Genomic DNA, 22,901 nt, shown 5'->3' with positions numbered 1-22,901 from the left:
AAGGCTCAGGACTGAGCAAAAGAGGGAGCCTTCTGCAGTGGCTTGGGGGAGAGGGGCTCTGGGGGAGGGAGAGACCTTTTATTGTCCTTTTGTCCCCTTCTCCAAGAACCAGAGCTCAGGACCCCCGAGGCCAGCCCAGACAGAGGGGAGAGGAAGTGCACAGAGTAGGGGAGCGCCCAGATGGGACAGGCTCCACCCACCCCAGGACCTCCGTGCCCTCCCCAGGATCAGCTGTCTGAGGCCACCGTCCTCGAGGAGCTCGGTGTTTGCTTTTCCCTCCAACGCAGTCAATTGCTCCTTTCATCTGACTGGAGTTGTAAATGAGACTTTATGGGATTCCTAATGATGGCGGTTTCCCTTTATCAGCCTCCAATTCCCACTTCTCAGCCAGGGTTGACTCGGGGAAATGTTTTGACCAGGAATCCAGAATCCAGCAGCAAGCCAGTGCCCCGCTTGCTGCTTTCCACAGTGCGAGCTGGAAGTTGTCAAACAGGCCTGGGGCCCCCCCGTGGAAGCTCGCTGCGGAGAAGTCAGATCTGGGTTCCAGGCCGCCTCCCAGATGGTGTATTTCTCCTCTCCTGGCTTCTGCTTCTTCAACCATAAACCTGGGGTAATAAAGCCTACTCCACCCACCCGCCTCACCGGGCCACTGTGAGAATCAAATGAGATTATAGGCTTGAAAACCCTTTGAAAAATATAAAGCAATCACCCAAGCCGGTTTTGCTATTATTATTATTGCTGTTGTGATTTTGTGTAGGTGCGGCTGGGAGAGCACATGATAGCAACCTGTACATCTTTGAGAGTAAAGCCTGTTTTTGCACACGGGAGTGTATGTACCTGTGTTGTGGAAGGATGGAGTTCTAGTGTTTGCACCTGCCTTTTTTTTTTTTTTAATGTTTATTTATTTTTGAAGGAGAGAGACAGAGCATGAGTGGGAGCGGGGCAGAGAGAGAGGGAGACACAGAATCTGAAGGGGCCCTAGGCTCTGAGCTGTCAACACAGAGCCAGATGCAGGGGCTCCAACTCACGAACCGTGAGATCATGACCTGAGCCGAAGTGGGACGCTTAACTGACTGAGCCACCCAGGCGCCCCTGCACCTGCATTTAAAGGAGTGTATGGGGCAGGGACGCCTGGGTGGCTCAGTCGGTTAAGCGTCTGAGTCTTGGTTTCGGCTCAGGTCATGATCTTGCGGTTTGTGGGTTCGAGCCCCGCATCTGCCTGCTTGGGATTCTCTCTCACCCCTCCCCTGCTCACCATGCTCTGTCTCTCTCTCAAATTAAATAAACAAACTTTAAGAACATTTTTTAAAAAATACAGGAATGTATGGGGCAAGGTATGGGTGTCTATGAGTATATGGGGACATGTGCACACATTCCAGTATCTTCATAGAATACCACATTGATACATAATAACATAATAATCTTGAGTGCCGGGCATTGTGCTAAGCACTTGATACAGGGGTGTGTGTCCGCATAGGTGTGCAGAGCATTTGCAACATACGCGTGTCAGTGTTGGAGGAATGCAATGGAACGTGTGACTATTCGTGTCATACCGGCAGTGGGGAATCCCTCCGTGTGCTTGCCCGGGGGTCAGTGATGGTGTGGGCCTAAATGTCAGTGAATCTGGGCATATGTGCGCATGCACGTGTCTGCACGCGCGTGCACATGGGTGCACACCCACCTCCCTGTTCCCGGACGGGTTGGTGTAATTGTTCGTTATTTATCAGCTGCCTGGGCTACGTGAGCCCCCTGCTTGCCCTGAGCTCGCTGCCACGCAGCCATCAAGCCCACACACACATTGTGGTGACAGCAGCCTGCTTGGGAGGGGGGCGCCACTCTGCTCTCTGGAGCCACACTCTGTGCCAGGCAGCAGGGCCCCTGCCGGGGAACGGCACAGATTGACGACACCAGACTTGGAGCTGCAGGAGTGCTCAGCAGATGGGTCGGGCTCAGGGGCCCTGGGAGCAGGACAGACAGAGCTGGCACCTTTAGGTCCAGACGACCTGGCTCTAACAAGCTGAACCCAGGGCCCGGCCCGAGACTACCACCTTAGCATAATACCGGTCGTGGCTGCCCAGTGGCCAGGAGTGAAACATCCTTGCTCTGCTGCACCCCCACCGTGGCTCATCGCTGCTCTCGGGATTAAGTCCAAACTCCCTCAGGCAGTGCACAAGGCCCACACCTGGCACATACCTCCCAGCCCCTTCTCCCCCCACCCCTCCTTGCACCGCACCAGGCAGACAGGACTACTCGCGGTCCTAAGATGCGCTTGGACCCATGGGTCTTTTCGCTGCCTTTCCCCTGTCTGATTTCTCCATGCAACATCCCTGGCTGGCCAGTCCTGGCTCCCAGGAGGTTCAGCTCACCTCCACAGGAATGCTTCCCTCGCCCTTTCTGACCACCCGGATTAGGGAAGAGTCCCCACACCCCCGACATTCCTGTAGGCCCCTAGATTCCCCTAGTATCCCGCTTCCTTATTCGCCCTCTCTTCTCCCATCGACTCGGGCCCCGGGAAGGGGCAGAGCATGCCTTAGTGGTTCATGGCTTTATTCCAACACTTAGCGTGGTCCCCAGTCATAGGTGGTCCATAAATACTTGTTAACGAATCGCTGCTAAAGCCTTTTGTGAGAGAGTGGCTCCCTTGAGTTCCCCACGTTACATCACAGCGTGCATCTGTACGGCTTTGGGTGTCTCAGATCTCCGGGCTGAGGAGAACTACCCCCTCTCCCCAGTCCCTCTCCTTCATCCCATCTTAACAGCAATAATCCCCATCCCCGACTTCTACAAATGGAAGTCAACGACACGATCTTACGAATGAGCAAACTGAGACGCAGAGAGGTAAAGGGCTCGTGAACAGGATGACCATCCCCCGGTTTGCCCAGAACTTTCCCCGTGGTAGCACTGAGAGCCCCATGTCCTGGGAAACCCCTTCGGTCCCGGGAAAACTGGGACAGTTCATCCCCCTTCTTGTCCACGGTCCTCAAGTGGCAGATCCAGGACGCAAACCTGGGACTCCTGACTCTGAATCATACACACCCCTCCCTGCTCAGCTGCCTCCCAGGCCTCCTCCAAGTTCAGTGACTTTGCATGGGCATTGTCTTCCCTTCGGATGTCACATCCAGGCCACTTGACACGCTCCTGGAGGAGCTGTGCCCAGAAGCATGTACTCAAGGAATACAGGGCATTAATATTAACCTAAATCAAATATAATTCAGAACCTCATTTCTGGAGGAAAAGCACTGTACCTGACACAGAAGGAAAAAAAAAAAAAGTAAATCTAGCATAAAATAACTTTATAATGATGTTAAAGTAAATTTTAAAATTAAAAAAAAAACACCACTTTACCTGCAAATCGTTTTCATTTCTCCACACGGCCTTCACCGTTCTCTCTTTACCGGTGTATGTTTTTTACAAAATTGCAACGCGGGACGTGTGTCGTGCTTCTTTTCAGCGCACGCGATAGAAATCTGGTTTCGATTTTCCTCATTCTGGACCCTCCGTGTCATTAACATCCCTCATTAGCCCAGATACCAGGGAGCCTGGGCTCAGGGCTGTCCCCTTCCTGAAGGACTCCTTCCTAACCCAGGGCCCAGCTGGGCTTCTGAGGGGCTGCCGTGTAATCGCTGTCCTGTGCATGTGTGCGGCCGGCAGGGCAGAGGGAGACAGCTTCTGCCGGATCCTGAAGAGGTCTGAGGCCCAAAGAGCTCAAGAGCCACACTCCACAGCGCCCCGGAGAAGAACAAACAGCCTCATCCCCCGGCTCCCAGGGCGAATGTCCACCACGCGCTTTCTCTACGAGGCTTGGGTTGACCCAGGATCTCTGTTCCTCCCTTAAGATCAAGTCCACTTCTTGACTTCCACATGGCTCTCAAAAAAATAAAAAGTAAAAAAATCTGGTTCCTCTAGACAAGTAGTACAACCTGATCATTATCCTGACCACAACCCCCACCCGCCCCCGATCTGAAGGCACCAGTGAAGAAAAGGGAGTGTGGGTGGGAGGCCGAGGGTCTTCGTCCTCGCTCTCCTCCCTCTGGCCTTCCCCATCAGGTATGCTGCAGGTGGAAACCTTCTCAGCCCCCTCCTGTGTCTTGGTTGAAGCTCCCTGGCCCATGCAGGTCCTCAGCAGAAGCTTCTTCGTACCACTGTTGAGTTTTAGGTATTCCCAAATCAGAAATGGTGCCTCCACTCACATCTAGAATCCTTTGGGGTCTCTCTCTCTCTCTCTCTTTCTCTCTCAAAATAAATAGAATCCCCTAGGACTTTGGACATGGTGATTCACAGCAATGCACTGAGGGCCTTCTAACCAGAGCCAGGGTGTGGACCAATTTGCCTTCTGGGCCCTTTCCTTCTGGAGAATTGGGTGGTTCGAGGTGAAACTGGGGCCTTCTATCATCGCTCAGAGCTCTCGCTCCCAAAGGCTTGGAGATCCCTGGGACAGCATGGCCCACAAGGGAGAGGCTGGCTGGCTGTCAGCCATCTTGGTACCGCTCTGACCTGGTCGTCATTGTACCTGGGGCAGAGCTGTGTTCAGCTGATCCGTCGTCCCCAAGAGCAATGGCAGCCGTGGCAATAGGGAGGCTCTGCAATGATCTCTGTAAGAATAACAATAATTAAACGTTTCTAAGCACTGTGGGATACACAGGCACCATCATAATCACCACAGCTACCAAGATGGTGATAACAGTAATTAGGTGCTGTGGTTTCCCACTGCCTGGGGTGAGGTTGGCCTGTCAGGTTAGGGAAGGGGGCCCCCACACCAGTGGGTCCTCTCTGGGGCTGGCTAGGGCTTAGCCATACTTCCTCTATGGGGTTCCCCTCCTCCTCTCCTCTCCCCTTGCCCTCAGCCTCCATTGACCCTAGACCCGGGACCAGGGTCACAGGAAAGGGTGACCCCCATTCGGCATACCATTCTAATATGTGTTCAAGCTTATCTTCTGTCAACAGATTTTGGGGTGTTGGGGAATCTTGGGGACTTCTTAAGAGGGCTCCCCGCACATCAAAGTGAGCTTTATTAGCCAATTACTAAATGACACAGAGGGGCCTGGAATATGGCCGGGAGGGGAAGTCATTATTGTGTTGACTTTGGGTCTTTTCCAAGCCCAACAGCTGTCTCTATGAAAGAGCCTGTGGAGGCTGAGGGGGGGCGGGGGACCTTGGGACAGTTTCCTGGTGATGGCACCTTCCTCGGAGCTGATCTCTGTGTGATCACTGGCCCCAGACACGGGGTTGGTGAGACAGGTGAATTCACGTGCCCGTCCTTTGAGTGTTATTCCTGCGGCCATCAGTCTCAGAGCCAGGAGAGAACATGGAATTCATATGGGCCACTCTCCACCCCGGGGCAAGGATCCCGCATACAGCAAGGGGGACCTGAGGCCTGAGTGGCAAAAGAGACAGGGAATCTACTCCATTTTCAGTTCCCTAAGCAGTCTTCCCAGACGAAACCAAAATCTACTTCCCCCCCACATATGCCCACTGGTCCTGATTCTTCTCTACGAAGGCACGCAGACCACGCTTGTTCCTTTTCCCTTCGGGTTTTGGAAGATCGCTAACCACACCTCCCTTCCCCCTCCTCTGGCCCTTCTCCTTTGTGAGGTCTGAAGCCACCTCTCTCGTCTCTGGGCAGGTAACTCCATCTCCTACCCCACTGCAACGACCTTATCATTCACTTCCCCGATGGCCACCCCAAAACTTCCGTCTTCACTGCCCTCTTCACATTCCCTCCAGGCTCAGAAGAAGAGAAGTCCCTTCTTTTCTAAGGCTGATCCCTCCTCCACCCAGGTGCCACCACCCGTGCCTCGTCCAGGGCCCACTCCATGAAGTGCACCCTTTTTCACACCTTACACCTGTTTCCCAGATCTCACTGTTCACTAGCTCTTTTCTCACTGCCTGCGAGTGGCTCAGAGTAGCTTCTGATTGCCCAGCAAAGAGGGGAACATAAGCCCCCTGGTCTCTGTCGCGCCAAGTCTCTCCAAGCTTCTGAGCCATTTCGCTCATTCCGACCACTACCAAACTTCTCAGGAGCGGGGTGGGACGCCTGCTGCCTCTGTTGGCTCACCTTCCATTTGCTTCTGCCCCGACTCTGCCATCACCATGACTCCAACGGGCCACTGGTGCTTCTGCCCCTGTTTCCAAAGACCCCCTTCTGATCCCTACCTGCTTTCTGCAACATCAGACACTACTGGCCACCTCCTCGTCCAATAAATTCTCTCCTCACTTGGCTTCCATGACAACCCTGTCTCCACACTCCCGTCCTCCCTCACTGACCAGTCCGCCTCTGACCATCGTGCCCGTGATATTGCCAGATTCATCTCCTGAACCACAGTCCCGGCAGCCCCCAATAAGTGCTTCTCTGCTCAGAGACCTTCCATGGCTCACTGCTGCCTGCAGAAAAAAATAAATCAAGGAGTTCTAAAATAATGCGACTACAGTTAACCCTTGGAAAAAATACGTGTTTAAACTACACAGGCCCACTTACACGTGGCTTTTTTTTTTTTTTTTTGCAATAAATACAGTCCAGTGCTACAAATGTATTTCCTCTTCCTTACGATTTTTTTCTTTTTCTTTTTTTCTTTTTGAGAGAGAGAGAGACAGAGCGTGAGCAGGGGAGGGGCAGAGAGAGAGGGAGACACAGAATCCGAAGCAGGCTGCAGGCTCCGAGGTGTCAGCACAGATCCCAATGCGGGGCTCAAACCCACGAACCGTGAGATAGTGATCTGAGCCAACCGACTGACGCTTAACCGACGGAGCCACCCAGGCGCCCCATGATTTTCTTAATAACGCTTTCATTCCCCTAGTTCACTTTATCGTAAGAATACAGTATATAATACGTAGAATATACAAAGTGTGTTAACCGACTGCTTATGTTATTAATAAGCCTTCCGGTCTTAGCAGTAGGCTGTTAGTAGTTAAGTTTGAGAGAAGTCAAAAGTCATATGCAGATTTTCAACTGTGTGGGAAGCTGGTGCCCCTAACCTCTGCGTTGTTCAAGAGTCAACCATCTATGTGATACAGAATACATAATGCAATAATATGTCGGGTTGGGGGGGTCAAACGTTTTAAGCAGCAGAATCCATTAGGAAGAAACTTCCTCAAAAAGCCCCATGTTTAAAGAGCGTAAAACAACGTGCTCTTTAAACATGGCTCCTAATTGAAGCAGGAAGTGGGGAACCCAGGAAAATGTAGGGCTTTCAAAGCGCAGTTGGAAAACCACTGAACAAATTCTATTCCTCAGGCTGCAGAGAAGACACCTGAAGCCCAGAAAGGAGAAGCAACTCCTAGCAAGTGGCACAGGGTGTGAGTTAGTCAAGCAACACGTTTTCGCTGAGTGCGGACCAAGTGGTAGGCACATTCCAGATGCTAGGGAGAGAGCAGACGAGACCCACAAGGTCTGCCCTGGAGAGGCTGAGAGCCCAGTGGGGAAAGAATCACGTATTATAAACACTTGCTGAAGGGTTACAGGCATGCGAGGGAGCTGTGAGAACATATAGAAGGGGACTCGCCTGGTCTAAAGGGTAGAGTGGACCATTCTGGGGAAACGACACATGTAAACTGAGCCATAAGAGATAAGTGGCTGGCCGAAAGGAAGAAAAAGAGCATTGGTGCAGATGAGTAAAGGCCAAGGAGGCGAACTAGATGGCCTCAAGAAACTTCAGGAAAGCCCAGTGGCTCCTACTCAAGGCCCTGGAACTGGGTAAGACCGGGCGGAGGAAACATGCAGCCCCACAGGCCTTGAAGAGAATTTGACACAGGCCTCCGAGGCTGGCAGGCCAAGGAAGGGGTCTCTCGTATGGGGTCCTGCTCATTTGCATTAGAACACAATCCACTGCTAAATGCAATGTCGTATTGGGGCGCCTGGTGGCTCAGTCGGTTAAGCATCTGACTTTGGCTCAGGTCATGATCTCACGTGTCAAGCCCCACGTGGGTCTCTGCCCTGACGACACCACACGGAACTGGCTTGGGATTCTCTCTCTCTCTCTCTCTCTCTCTCTCTCCCCCTACCTCTCTCTCTGCCCCTCCCCCACTTGCTCTCTCTCCAAATAAATAAACCTAAAAAACAAAAAGAAAAACTAAATGCAGTGTAGAATTGTGGACTGGAGCCTGGCACACTGAGCAGACATTAGTAGAAAACTGAGAAATCCAGACAAATTCTGTAGCTAATAGTATTATGCCAATGCTAATTTCCTGGTTTCAACAAATACACCATGGGCGCATCAGGTATCAACATGAAAGGAAGCTGGATGAAGGACACCTGGAAACTCTGTTCCACCTTTGCCACTCTTCTGTAGATTCCAAGTCACTTGAAAATCAACGTTTTAGGGGCGCCTGGGTGGCGCAGTCGGTTAAGCGTCCGACTTCAGCCAGGTCACGATCTCGCGGTCCGTGAGTTCGAGCCCCGCGTCGGGCTCTGGGCTGATGGCTCAGAGCCTGGAGCCTGTTTCCGATTCTGTGTCTCCCTCTCTCTCTGCCCCTCGCCCGTTCATGCTCTGTCTCTCTCTGTCCCAAAAATAAATAAACGTTGAAAAAAAAAAAAAATTTAAAAAAAAAAAAAAAAAAAAAAAAAAAGAAAATCAACGTTTTAACAATTCACGTAGCCCTCTAGCACCAGGGCAGAGAAGAGCCAAACTGGTGTGGGGAGATTACGGTTACACTCACGGCTAACACACATTGTTCTTTATGTATCCCAGACACTGTTCCAAGGACTTCATGTTGTCCAACCCGTCTGATCCTCACAACAAGTCCGGGAAGTAGGTGCTAGTATTTCCCCCTCATTTTACAGGGGAGGAACCCGGGCCCAGAGAGGTGAAGTCACTTGCCCAAGGGCACACAGCTACTGCATGGCATGGCAGGGCAGGGGTTTAAGGATTCAAATCCAGGCAGTCTAACTCCAGGGTCCCATGTGCTGGGCCATTTTACTCCCTCCCCTCTGGGTGCACTGTCTATACTGCTGATGAGCACGTGGATAGTGTGCTAACAGTAGAAATGGAGCAAAGTCACTTAGACTTAAGATAATGCTGGAGGTAGAATGAACAGTGTTTGCTTTTGGATTAGAATATGCTGGTTGAAGACAAAGCAGCAGCAGTGGATGACTCCTGGGCTTCCAGCTTAAGAGGAGGGACCAGAGTCTAGCCTCCTACCACGTGGTCCTGTGCTCCTTCCTGCCACCGAAGGAGCCCTTTCAGACCTTTTGAAATCTGACTGCAATTTTCTGTCCCTTTCTCTTACACATCCCCAGAATGCAAAAAAAAAAAAAAAAAAAAAAAAAAGAAAAAAAAAAGAAAAAGAAAAGAAAAACATAAAAAGCAAAACAACAAAAAAACAAACAAACAAACAAAAACCCCAAACAAACAAACAAAACTGCACTGTCAGTCGTTCCCCCACAGGGTCCCAACCTCTCCCACCTCCATGTGCTCGTACAAGCTGTTCCCTCCACCAAAGTTCTCTCCTCGGTCCCCCTTGGTCCAAATCTGATCCACCTTTCGGAGTCTCAAACAAAGGACACATCTTCCAAGAAGCCTTCCCTGTTCTCCACAATGAGAAGCACTCACTCCTCCCTCTAGGTGGCTGTGTTTGGGGGGCGGTCTTCGGCCGTGACCAGCTTCCATGCTATAATATACTTATTTGAGTTAAGGCCTTGGCTGTGCACTTTCGTCCCGTCAGTCCCTAGCACAGTAGACACTCAAAAAGACATCTGTTTACTCTCTGAGTAAACAACCTCTATCTTATTTTCCTCTGTGCCTCCCCTGGCTCTCTTATCTGTCCCCTGTAACCCAGTACACACACACACACACAACACACACACAACACACACACACACACACACACACACACACACACACACACACGGCACCTATTTGGTGCTTTGCATATTTCAGGGTCTGTTTAAAGGTGATGAATGAATGACCACACTATCTCATTTACTTGTCTTCTTCTTTTCCACCCAACCCCATCCCCAGACAGCCATGCTAACCCCCAGACACACCCTCTCTGGAAGCTCATTTAAGAGCAGATCAGAGAAGCCTTAGCCAAGGATGAAGAGGCGGGAGAACATGCGCAGGGCACTGGTGGGTACTGGTGCATCTGGAATGACCCTCTCAAACCCATCCATTCGTCTCCTACAATACGCCAGGCAGAGTCTCAGACCGCAGCAATGAACCAACTGAGCCCTGGCCCTTAAAGTACTTCCGGGCCAGAGAGGAGGTAGCTACCATCGGACTGGGTTACCACCTCCTGGTGGTCCCCCAGACATTCACAGACCCACAGGCCTCTCCCAGTCTTAGGCTCAGGCTACAACCAGTTCGTGGGTCCTACTCATCCAGTGATTGCTGGTCTTCGTGCCTTTCCTTACACGGACCTCCCCCAACCTTAAATCCAATCTCCTCAATGCCTCCCCACTCCAGTACATGTTTACCAGATGACTCACCAGCCCCTGTGTCGCTGCTCCCCAGAAGCCTTTCCTGATCCCCATCCCACCCCAGGCTGAACTCAGCACCTTCTCCAAAACCCACCAAATCCTGGGTGTGCACCCCTGGGACACACTACACACGTTAAATACTTATTTAAATACAATATCTGTTTCTATATCTGTCTTCTCCCTTTGCCCACCCCCCACCCCACCCCCACCCCCAACTAGATGTTGTGCCTTTAGGGCAATGACAAGGTCTCTATATCCCCAAGCCTGGCACACTGCTTGGCACAAAGACAGCTCGATTACATTTGTTAAATGTAGAAGATATACACACGAGGGCACAAACGTCCACGTGAGTGCCAAACTAGACCACTTCGGCAGGAAAACAAGAGACACTCCAGGGCCAGATCCCAAAAAGTGAGAAAATGGTGCCCTCCTTGCCCATCCTCCTTCTGTTCCTCCTACACCCAGGAACTGGTATTTACACGTGATCAGAAACCGGTGCTTCCTCTGGCTCCCACCCGCTGGGCAAATGGCAGCAATGGGCAAAGGGAGCATTATCTGGTCAAACATCTGGGGAGAACTTCTGGTGGGAAACCGTCTGTCTGTCTGTCTGTCTGTCTGCCTACTCCCAGGGTGCAGGACGAGGGTAGGACGTCCACAGAGAAGGCACAGAGGGCAGGCTTCTGGCTGCCAAGGGCCCTGAAGGTCCAGCCCCCTTGGCAGGAAGCCAGACACACCCCAGTGCGGTGGGTGGTGCACGGGATGGACTGGAGAGTCCCTGCCCTGCCGCGGACACTGACTGGATGGGTCACTTTCGCGGGATTTCTGCAAATCACTCAAAACCAAGGTTCTGGCAAAGGAAGCAGAGCTCGGTTTCCCGCTGACTTCAGAAGAGGGGGCTTCAGTCCCGGGAGAGGAGACCCCCGAAAAGCGGCGGAGATTAGAAAAGGCCAGAAACCTCGGTGGCCCCATCTCACCCACGGATGCCCACCACCGACTTCTCTGGCAGCTTCCGGTCGTCCCCGCAGAGCTGCCTCTCCCTTCAGCGTTCAGGAGATGCAGAGGAGAGGTGGGGGGAGCTCTGGCTCTCGGGTTCTAGTCCAAGCTCGTGCCTCTGGGCGAGTCGCCTTCCCTTCCTCTGGGCCTTTGTTTCCGCATCTGTAAAATGGGGCCAAGGCTGGCGTAGAGGGCCTGCAGACGCCCTTTCAGCTGGACTTCGCCAGATCCAGTAGGCTCCATACTGCACGCTCGCTCCTCCACAGCCCCCACCCCCGCCCCGTCTTAACTCCACCCCCACCGAGCGGCTTCTCCCCCCCACGCCGGCCGCTAGGGGTCACTGCCTCCCTTTGTCAGCGGGGAGGAAGGCGGCTAGCCCTCCGGCCCTCGCCCGGGCGGGAAGGCGACCGAAGGGGCACCTCCCGAGCCAGTGGGCCGCGGCCGACCCCACGGCCCTCGCCCGGGACCCGCCTCCGCCGGGGGCCGGAAGGTGCGCGCGGCCGGGCCGGGGCCGGGCGGGCGCGGGCCGCGCGTCGGAGCCAGGAGGGAGTTAACGCTAACCCCTCCCCCTCGGTCTGACATCACGGGCAGAGCGGCTGAGAGGCTGGAGCTCGGCGAGTGAGAGAAAGAGCGAGAGCGGCGAGCGCGGCGCGACTCGGCGCCCGGGCAGCTCCACATTGTTGCGGATCGGCCGGGACCCGGCAGCGCGAGCGGCGGCGGCGCGGGGAGGGGGGGGACGCGCGGCGCACCCGGCTCGCCCTCCGCGCGCGGAGCCGCACCGCCCGAGCAGCCGAGCCGCGCGCCCGCCCGCCCGCCGCCTGGGCCCCGAGCCCACCGCGCCGCCCGCCCGCCGCCTGGGCTCGTCCCGCCGCCCTCGGAGGACGGCCGGCCATGGACGCCTGCAAGTTGGAGCCGAGCGGGAGGGTGTGAGCGCGCCGGGGGCCGGGAGCCCGCGCCGCGCAGCCGGGCAGCCGGGCGCGCCGGGGGTGGGTCCCTCTCCCCAGCCCGGCTCTGCGTGGAAGAAGAGGGCGGGGACCGGCACGGGGAGGAGAGCGGAGGAGGAGAAGGGGGCATGACTCGTGCAACTTGCGGCGGGCATCCACCGAGCCTCTGAGCCGCCGGCGGCCCGGGGCCCGGATTGCGGCCGCGCGGATCCCACCCAGCCCACCCCGCCCCGGCCGACGGCTGCGGCTGACCTGGATCCTCGGAGCGCCCGGCGGCCGGCAGCGATCGGCCTTCGTCTTCCGGGCTGGTTTCTGGAGCGCGGGGAGCGCTCTCCTCGCGGCCCCTCTCGCCGGACCCCCGGACCCCGATGGCTCGGATGGGGCTTGCGGGCGCCGCTGGACGCTGGTGGGGACTCGCTCTCGGCTTGACCGCATTCTTCCTCCCAGGTAAGCGCGTTCCTCCTCTGCCTTCCACTCTCCCCCCACCCCCTTCCCCGCCACCATCCAATGCCTTCCCGAGGCTGGGAGCTGGATGGCGGGCACGTCTGGGTTACAGGCAGCAGAAGGAGGCAGAAAAGTTGGGTCACGGCTTAGGTAAGGGGGGTGCGGGTGGCACGGCGGAGAAAGAGAGGATGAGAAGCCTCACAGCCTGCCCTGCAGGGAGGCAGTCGGATGCACGTCTCTGTGTAGCAAGAAAGCACTTTCTCCGCTCTGTTTTTCACAAAAATAATAATATGTAATCGCGTTCTATTTATTTAATAACCAGCTCTCAGCTCGGGAAGCAGTTTGGAAACACTGCATGTTACATAAATGCAAAATAATCGCCGTAATCGCCGTCTCGGGGTATGAGACAACAGCCCCAGGGGGAGGGCGTCAGTCTCGGAGCTGGTGGGCTGCGGGTTTGGAGGATGGCAGGGGGGCTTCGTCTCTGTCGCCGGCCCCTTCGCCAGACGGCTCCGCGCGCTCGGGCCCCCTCCCGCCCCACGCAGCCACACGCGGGCGCGGAGAGCCGGCTCCTGCGTCAGAGACAGCTTCTCGCTCACCTGCGGTTCCTATCCCGGTGGGTGAGGCCCGGGCCGCGCGGGCTCGCAACCTCCCCGCCTTGCGCGAGCCGGACTTCGCCTCGGAACTCCGCGCCGGGTTTGGGGGCTCTCCCCGGAGGAAGCGCCGCGGGCTCGGTGCCAGCCAGGTGGCTGCATGACCCACTTTCCCGAGGCTGCCCCGCGTGTCCTTCCTCGAGGCGGCCGGCGGCTGAGGGGTTAACCCGATGCCCGACCCTGGGGTGCCCGCGGTGGCCCATCTGACGGGTGGGGTGGGGGCGGAGGCTGGGACCGGCCCCGGCGTATTGTGCTGGGGAATGAACTGGAAAATGCGTTTAGGAGGCAAATCCGACCGAGTCCCCTCGCCTGGGTTTAACCCTTTGTGTCCCTGGGGAAGCTGCTAGGCTCCCACGGTAGCTGGTGACACCAGCGAGGGTCAGGGTGGGGGTGGGGGTGCCTCCAGCCCTCCGGGAGGAAACCTGAGACGACCTCCCGCCCGGGCTAGATGGGGGATTTTGTGGGGGGAGGGCGGGGGTTGGCTGGAGCACGTGGTCTGGCCTTAGGATAAGGGGTCGGAGTAGGGAGAGACCAGCTCCGCATGGGGCAAGAATATCACATCTGGAGCGCCGCCGGCAGCGGCCCGTTGGAGACGCCAGCGGTGCCGCAGACTCGCCGGCTAGTTTGTTACCCCGGGGCGAGCCTGGCTGCCGAGGTCCGGGGCTGGGGTGTACCCCTGGAAGGCAGGAACCTGGCCTCATTCAATTCTATGCCCCTTCTGCCGCCAGCTCACTGCCAGGGCTCCACCGATCTGGCTGAATGGCCTATGGTAGCAAAAGCACTTTGTGGAGGCCGGCACCACGGTGCCCCCACCCCTGCAGCCTGTGGGGTGCTGCCCTGCTAGGTGGGGGGCGGGAGTTCTAGGGCACACAAGCAGCATTATCCATTTCTAGGGGCCTGAGTCGGCCTCCCCTTCCCCTGCAGGGTGGTCGTGGTGAGTGAGAGGTCTTTCTCTCACACCGGACCTCCTGGGAAGCCAGCCAGAGCTTGGGCCGTAGGACTTCTCTGACCACGGGAAGGGGGGTGCGGTGAGCTTCTGGGAACCCTTCGATTGCATAGTGTCCACACCCAGATGCTAGGGAAAGGAGAGCTTTTGGGGAGCTCTAGCTGGTCTGGCACACCAGGGGTTAACCTCATTCCCATCGGACAAAGAGTGGAAAGGCTTGGGGGCAAAGAATGGACTCACCCCCGTTTCCACTCCTTTCGTTGTTCTCTTCCCCCAGCTTTGAGGTACATAGTGGTTAACTCCTCTGGGGGGCTGGAAGCCTGCCCTGCTCCACCCCACTCAGGAAGTGGGGTCAGGGAGATGGCAGTCTCACCTGGCTCAGTGTAGACACTCCCCTCTCCCCAAAACTGCAGATTGAGGGGTGGGAGGCAGAGAACTACAACTCAGGCACTTAAGCCCTCCTCGGTCGACTGTCATTGTTACGGCCGGGGTGGCATCAGGGGCAGCCAGAATTCATCCCCCCGCTGGCCAAGCTCCCTCGCACACCCGCCTGTGTGCCCCTGTGCCCCTGCAAAGGGAGGTGGGCGGGTGTGGTTGTGCCCCTCTGACACTGGATGGAGGCTGGGGGGCTCAGAAGTTGCCTGCCCACACCCCACTTTCCACCACTCGCCAGCTCCCTCCTGGCGAGGAGCTTTCTGTTGCTCCTCTCTGGAGACTTGCCAGCCAGATGCTCTTTTCTGGGTTCTCCCGGGCTGTGTCAGGGAGCATGGAGGGCAAAGAGTGGTCCTCTCTCTGGGGCGAAGCAGGTGGGGGCAGCCCCCAGTGTGTGCGATGGCCCCCTGACTAAAAAAAAAAAATAAATAAAAACACTCAATCTGGCTATTGACGTGTAAATACAGAAGTATGTTTTCAACAACACAGCCTTTACCAGGCTGGGTGGTAAAGCCCTCAAGCTTCGGAGATAACAGTCTGTGGTTCCTACAGGTCAACTCAGAGGAGATGGCCAGTGGAGCATAGGGACTACACCCCCGAAGAGGGACAGGGGGAGCCCTGGGGAGGAGGCAGAGAACCTGCCTTAGAAGCAGGTGCACCGAGCCGGTGTCCCACCTACACCACACCCTCCCTAATTGGCTTCCCCAAACCTTTTGTCTGGAAAGAGAACACACACCCCAGGTGTCGTGCACACCCTCGGAAGACCTGTCGGGCCCGCGGCACATCCCTTCTCTGCAGTCTGTACAGAGCCTGCAGAAGGTGGTTTCCTTCAAAACTCCGAGTGTCGGAGCTGCTGGGCTATTTTCCTCTCTCCCCATTTCTCACAGGCAGTGATGTGCTCAGGCTTGCTGGGCAGGACATTATGGCCAAACCAATTCTGCCGGCCTGGGGATTACAGCGTGTGCGAACAGCAATCTCAGTGCCCGCTTTGGAGGCTGCGCTGTAGAGAGTGTCTCAGAATCAGATGCAAGGCCTGACAGTCCAAGCTGGAGGGGAGGAGAAGATGTTGCAGAGCCTGGGCCCCGCAGCCCTGGCTGAGCAGCCCGTGAGGCATCTCTGAGCCTGAATATCTGTGGCTCAGGGGGACAGGTGGTCCCTTGTTGCCCGATGCCGGCCAAGATGATGATACCAGTTCCCGTCTCAGCCACTCAGCTTTGCACAATGAACCCACCTACTCGTTAGCCACTTCCTGACCCAGGACCCCGTTGAATGCTGCCAGGACGGTCATACCGGCCAGCAGAACCCTGGTGCCGATGGCTCAGCAAGCGAGCAAGTGGGCCAGGCTTGGGGGGGGCAGGGGGGGGGGCGCGGGGCGGGGGCACGGGCAGAGGGTCTGCCCCCGTTGCTGCGTCTTACGATACTGCCATTGTTTAGCAGCTGACTAACGTTCATTGTTCGGCACAAACAGAAAACACCCGAGGGAGGTGTGAATATACCTTCGATTTTCCTGATTGTGTCTTTCCCTGGTTAACCTGGTAACTTGAATGGCTCCCACCTGGGGGAGAGACAGACTGAGGGGGTACCTGTGTATTCGCCTGTTTTACCGTCGTCGTCGTCGTTGTTGTTTTGACTCTGACCGTTAGCCCGCGTGCCGGACTAGACTGGACACCAGCCAGCTGTGGCGCTCTGGCGGTGACATTTCTGACAGCCTGCATATCGTCTCACCATCCGTGTGGATTGGCACACACACGTGCCAGGCTTTGTGTGCTTGCGTCGGTGATCTGCAATCCCCTGCGCACGGGCAGACCCACGGGCGCGAGGGCAAGGAGGTCTTGGGCGCTGGTGGCTGTGGGTCGGCACGGGACCAAGGCTATAACGGTATATCAGGTGTATATTCACATATAACTGATGTCTTCTGTCTTTCCCACTAGGATTTTGTGAGTGGCTCTGAGCCTTGATAAGACCTGTGTTGATGTCACAGGGTCAGAGAGGTGATTTTGGGAAGAGACCTAGGACTTCCCAGGTGGGCTGCTGGGTCCTTTGAGAGCGGGAAGCCTTTACACTGGTTTCTTTTTCTGTTCTTGCCCTTGGCGTTACACTGGGCCTCGGCATGCTCACCTGGTGAGGAAGGAGGCTTTCCTGTCTTGTCTCCCTGGCACATGGTATCTGGATCCTGGTGTTGACTGGGGCCCGGCTTGCCCCACGGCTTCTCGAGATCCCTAGAAGGCTGGGAGGGGCCCCGGGAGATAGGTTTGCAGCTACTGATTTGGCATCTTTACTTTCTGCGTGAACACTTGGGGGAAAGGGGATCATCTGAGGAGAAAGGTGGCCTACTCTGGGCATTTTAAAAGGGGCAGGAATGTGGGTTTGGGTCTTTGGGTCCTCCACGAAAATAGCCCCGTGGAACCAACCACAGGTGTACTCAGGTCGGCAACATACATGTGCCTGGAACCACCCTGGGCTCCGCGCAGCAGAATGGGAGAGCCCCCTTAGAGGGAATGAGGGGCGAGAGGCAGGGAAGAACTTTGCCTGTCCTGGGAACCCAGGACCCCGTGCCCAAGACCGGCTGGCAGGTGTTTCTCCCCCACAACGCCCGCCCCTCTCCATAGAGACCAGGTCTGCCGAGCCAGCAGCAGATGTGCTGGCGGGGGCAGGAGGTAACTTAAGATCTGAGCAGGGATCACTTTGCAGAGGGAATGCCCTGAGTTGGAGATAACACCCCTTAGTCCAGTTAACCCTTGAAACTCTGGATTGTGCCGATCTGGGAGGTGGGGAGAGGGAAGAGGTGGGAAGAAAACACATCAAGCCTAGCACCTGAACCCTGACCCGTTCCCGAAGGACAGATGAACACAGTGCAATAGGAGAGACCCGACAAGGACACAAAGGAAGTCTTCTGGTGGCAGATGACGGACTCTTTACTTTAGGGCAGTGGATAATCCCAAGGTTTATCCTTGAATGGGGGAGGGGAGCAATGGTATGTATTCCACCCCCCCCCCCCCCCCCCCCCGCCCCGGGCTCATGGGATCTGTGCCTTTCACAGTCTTCTAGGGCAAGGCAACAGCGGTCACGGGCCCTAGTTCTGAGAGAGAGCGGCAGACGGCTTGGTTCCTCTCCCTGCAGCCTAGGAAGGACCCCATCGTGGCCACCCAGCATAGTGAGACAGCAGAGTGCAGCCAGGTGGACTGGGTTTGAATCCCAGCTCTCCTACTTGCTGGCTGAGTGGGCTTGGTTAAGTTACTTTGTAGGCCTCCATTTTTCCCATCTGTAAAATGGATTTCTGTTAATACAGATTCCAGAGGAGGTTGCGAAGTGTAGATGGACAATAAAGTATGAAAAGTGCTTAGCTCGTCGCCCGGCCTGTGATAAACATGCAGTAAAGTAGCAGCTACTCCTATTCTCCACGCCCGTCCTCTGAGTGGTCCCGGCGCCCTCTCAGCTGCCCGCTGGGCAGTGGCCACTTTGTACTCCCTTGAGAAAGAGCCACTCAGCTGCCTGCCCAGTGCTGACCTCTCTTCCCTTGTCGCCAACCGGGAGCTGCTCATTGAGCCCCACCTGGAGATGAGGGCAGGGGCTGCAGCAGCCCCTGGGGGCTCAGGTGGCCTGGTGGGCTCCAGGCACCTGCGCGCCCAACCCCGGTGGTCATGTACTCACAAGCAGCAGGTGCTGTGTGGTCTTTGCTCTGCAGCGTGTCACCAGGGGCTCTCCCCGGCACCCTCCTCACTCCCTGGCTACATCTGGAGTACTGGCTGTGGTAGAAGCCGGGGCCGGCAGGGAGGGCCTGGGGCTCAGCCCCTGCCTTTCTTCAAAATTCCACGTTTGGGGGAAGGGTGGGCAGCACGACCCTCTCTCCAGCAGCCCACTCATCTGGCAAGACGGTACAGCCAGATAGAGCATCCCTCCTGGCGTCACCCCCTTCTCACTGGCAGGAAGCCCTCTTCCAGTTTCTCCGGTTGCAGATGGAATCCTTTCGCCACCAATAATAAAAATGTCTGTGGCGCTGTTTACGGCTCGTGGCTCCAGCCGATCCTCCCAGTAGCCCCGTGAGAATGGTATTCCTGGCCCTTCCATTTTACAGATGGGGAAAGTGAGTCAGGCTTAGTAATTTGCTGACCATCTCAAGCCAGGGAGGCCAAATCAGGTGCCAGAACTTGTGACTTCAGATCCAGTAGATGAGGGAGATGACACAGGCTGAGATGGACAGATACAGAAGAGGCTGAGCCGGGCCACCACAGAACGTGTCCGGTGAGACGGTCATTCACTTCACCAGCCACCACCATTCTCCCCCTACAACAAGCCAGAGCTCCCTGGGGAATGAAGGGAAACGGGGAGGACATAGGTTGGAGGGTGGCCCAGCTGGAGGGAGCTGACCATGGAGCCCAGGTCAGCACGCCCAGCAAGAACAGCTAGGGAAGCCAGGGACAACAGTGTCCCTCTGGAAGCTAGAGCATCACCCCCTGGAGATCTAGCCTGAGACATGGGCAGGGCCCTGAGGTATGAGCACAGAGCCCCAGGGCACAGGCAGGCACTGGGACAGAGAGTGGTGCTCCGAGAGCACGCGGACGGACAGAGCCACAGAGAGGGGAAGGGGTGAGATTTGGCAGGCAGAGCGGACTCCCTCTCCTGGGCCACTCCCCGCCCCGCTCTGGCCTGCACAGACCCCAATGTCATTCCCAGTTTATGAGGAGTCTCATTACCAAGCCACAGACAATAAAACCCGCCCGGCCACTCTGGCCCGGATCTCATTAGAGGACATTAGTTCCACTGGCTGGTAGCTCCACTGGGACACAGCTGCAGGCGTGGCCCAGGAAGCAAAGCAGGCCAGTGGCCATGGGCATGCGAAGGTCCCATTGGGAGTTGGAGTTCGCTCTGTGGGCTTAAATGGAGTTCTTTGCCTCCCCGTTCCCTGTCCTGGAATGTGTGCTCCCCAAAGCTGGAAACACAGGTTCCCTCCTGCCCACTCGAATCCCCAGTTCCGTCCCCTGCCCGAGGGGGAGAAGCACACGCTCCCTCCAGGGCTGTTCATAGGAGCCCGCCTTGTCTGGCACGAGCCGGCTGAGAAGCTTAGCAAAACACCATCCTGCGGAGGGGGGCCTTGGGGTCAGGGGACGGCTCCCCACGCTCACCCGTAGGTCTGAGAGTCACATCCCAGCAGTAGAGATGAGTTTGGCTTCCTCACGGCCACCCTGGCTTGAGAATCCTGGCCCATCCTCCTGCCCCGTGGGGGTAGAGGCCTGGGGACCCCACGGTGGAAACATTTTTCCTCCCTGAAGATGCACTCTTGTCACCTGACAGCTAGGACAGGGTCTCACCGGTCTCACACCGCTCCCTGAGGTGGGGTAACTTGTCCACAGTTGCTGTGACGGAGGCTTGGGTGCCGTCATGGGGTTCTCCCCACCACAGCCTGGATTGTTTCTTGCTCAGCAGATTCGAGTGCCTGTCGACAGCCCGTCTCCTCTCTGCCTCTACCTTCCCCTCTCCGCTCTATCTTGATCTCTCTTGTCCTACAATCCTCCGCATATACCTGCTGGTCACCAGAATACCACCGGGGCTCAGTGGTCATCACCATAAAAAACAAGACCAGAGCAAAGGAAAGCTCGCCCCTTCCTGGTACCTCCGTCTTGTGGAGGAAAAGTAAGCGACAGGCGCAAATAACTTGTTCTTAGCGCACACGAGCTCACTTGGTACGCTTCTGTGGAGGGTCACACAGGCCAGCCCACGCTTTGGCGCATGAGCCGGTTTGCCCGCCAAATGAGTCAGTGGAGCTGGGAGGGCCGATCTGTTTGGGCAGACGCGAGTCCGCCTCGCTCTGGAGAAAAGGGGACTAGAGACCTATACTAGCTCCTGGGGCTCCCCCGTAGGGCCCTAGTCTCGAGCCGGTCTGGAGTGCAGGCCCCAAGGGGGATCGGTGAGGCTGCCTCCATGCGCTCTGGTTCCTGGGGCCCCAGCAGCGCCCCCAGCACGCCCTCCCTCAGTCCTGGTATCTTGTGGGCAAATGCTGCCAGCTGCTAGGACAAAGAAAGTTAGAGAAGGTGCCTCAGAGCCAAGCCAGCCTTGCCACCACTTGATATGGGCCCCACCTCGGGAGGGGCTGTTAGCAGCGCCCTTGTTCACGGGACTGTTGCCACAGCCCCTGCCTCCTGGCTCTCTGGCTCCGGTCTGCTCACACTGCTTCTTGGATGGATACACCTAAAGTGCACGTGAGAAAGACGCTCACAGGCCCAGAAGCATCCGATGGCTACCCCCTCCCTAGCTCCTCTCTCACTGCCCTCACCCGCACGCCAGGCCCACCCAGCCACACACCCCTCTATTCACGTCCCACGTTTTCCCACCTCAGTGCCTTTGCACATGCCAGCACCCCCCCTCCCCCCCGCCGCCTAAAGTTCTCCCTTCCTTCCCATATCTAAATACTGAGATCAAGAGCCACTTCTGTCATGAACCTCGTGACCCACCCCCTCTCCCAGCTGGGAATAACCTCTCCCATCTCAAAGCCCCCTGGCACCTCCTCCATGCCCCCCTATGGCATTAACCATTCTGCATCTTGCTGTATAGTTATTTGAGCCTGGGGTTTTTCTTCTCCCCAAGACCAAGAGCTCCAAAAGGACAAGTCCACTGCTGATAGATCTCGGTGTCCCCAGGGCCTAGTACAGGCTTGGCCACATCGTGGGCCAGGTGGATACATGGTTGGTTGTTTTGGGCAGCTGATGACGATGGTGGTGATAACAAACTTTATATTGAGACTTCTTGGGTGCCCGACACTGTTATAAACACCTCACATGTAATCACTGACTTAATCTTCATTACCACTCATGTAGAGGGCCCTTCTCTTCTCCCTTTTTTCACACATGGAAAGATGAGGCCCAGGCAAAGGTTAGACCACCCGCCTGTGGTCCCACAGCTACTAGGTGGCAGAGCCGGGATTCAGATCCAGGAAGTCGGGCCCAGTGTCCATGATCATACCGCTTAGCTAAGCTGCCTCTCTCCTGGGTGGATGGGTGACGGAGAAAGACGGCTTACCACCCCTGGACTAACACAAGACCCTGCGTCCGGGATGCCCACCACCCTCGTATATCGCTCAGCACCCCCCTGCTCCCTTTGATGGCGCAGGAATAACCTGGCGCGGCCCTGGAGCGGGTGACGTTATTAGTGCCCATCATCAGAGTCTCGGTGGTCATTACTGTGTCCTTGGATACCTTACAGGTGCTCGAAGTAACAACCATTGCACTGCTGGTAGATTCCACCGCAGTCCCCGTTTTCTCTTGGGAGTGTGAATGTGGCTCTGCTAGAAAGAAATGTCTCAATGTCATCACTGTTTCATCCCCTGAGCTTCTGGGTATCACTGATGCCACCTGCGGGCGAAGGGGGGGCTCCTCCCATGCTTCACTGACGAGACTAGGGCCAGGTGTAACAGCTTCTCCCAAAGAAGCCGCCTGGAACTATCCACAGCGGGTGTTCCCAGGCAAGCCCCTGGTCCTGGGTGGGTCCGCAGCTCAGCAAGCTGATCCTATGCCAGTGCCTATCCAAAGCTTCTGGAAGGTTCTGGTCTCGCAGGCCCTCACCCAGCGATCCCAAAAGATGGCAAGGGAGGGGCCCCTACCTGGGGAGGTGGGGAGGATTTAGGGTGTTCACTTGTGCTGGCTGCTTTGATCCCCTGGGATGAAAGGGCCGGTGCTTCCTCTGCCCCAGGCAGGTTCAGAGCAGGGAGCTGAGGACAGAGGCCTGGCAGCCACGGAGCCGGCTTAGAGAACTATCCCAGGGAAGAGGGTCGTGGGAGCAGAAAAATCAAAACGCTCTCTGGACGTTGTGGCTGAGGACTAAGCGGCCTCCAGAACGCTCACGTGCAGATTGTCCTCTGGAGGGTGACCCCGGGCCGATGCTCCGCTCGGCACACCCTGACCCCGCACATCACCACGTGGACTCAGGCCTCACAAACTTGCTTAATTAGGAGGGTAACTGGGCTGCAAAACAGTCATCTGATAGGTTTCGACGCCAAAGAGAAATTCCTCCTAGACCCTCTGCTGTTCTAGATTATCCATGCTCCGTTAGCTTGAATTACGGCGCGGCCTCTGTGGCCCAGACAC

General features: G+C 56.4%; 1 protein-coding gene across 1 annotated transcript in view; it reads left to right on the top strand.

Moving 5' to 3' along the window:
• Positions 1-12,441: 12,441 nt before the first annotated feature.
• Positions 12,442-22,901, top strand: part of NECTIN1 (nectin cell adhesion molecule 1) — a 61,470-nt gene continuing 51,010 nt past the window's right edge. The window contains exon 1 of the mRNA XM_030332646.2: positions 12,442-12,795. Within this exon, the coding sequence (XP_030188506.1) occupies positions 12,717-12,795 (79 nt within the window). The 5' untranslated portion in view covers positions 12,442-12,716. The remainder of the gene's footprint in view (positions 12,796-22,901) is intronic.

This window comes from Lynx canadensis, chromosome D1, assembly GCF_007474595.2.
Source record: "Lynx canadensis isolate LIC74 chromosome D1, mLynCan4.pri.v2, whole genome shotgun sequence".
Lineage (NCBI taxonomy): Eukaryota > Metazoa > Chordata > Mammalia > Carnivora > Felidae > Lynx > Lynx canadensis.
Note: the sequence above shows the minus strand (reverse complement) of the source record. Positions and strands in the feature narration are given on the sequence as shown.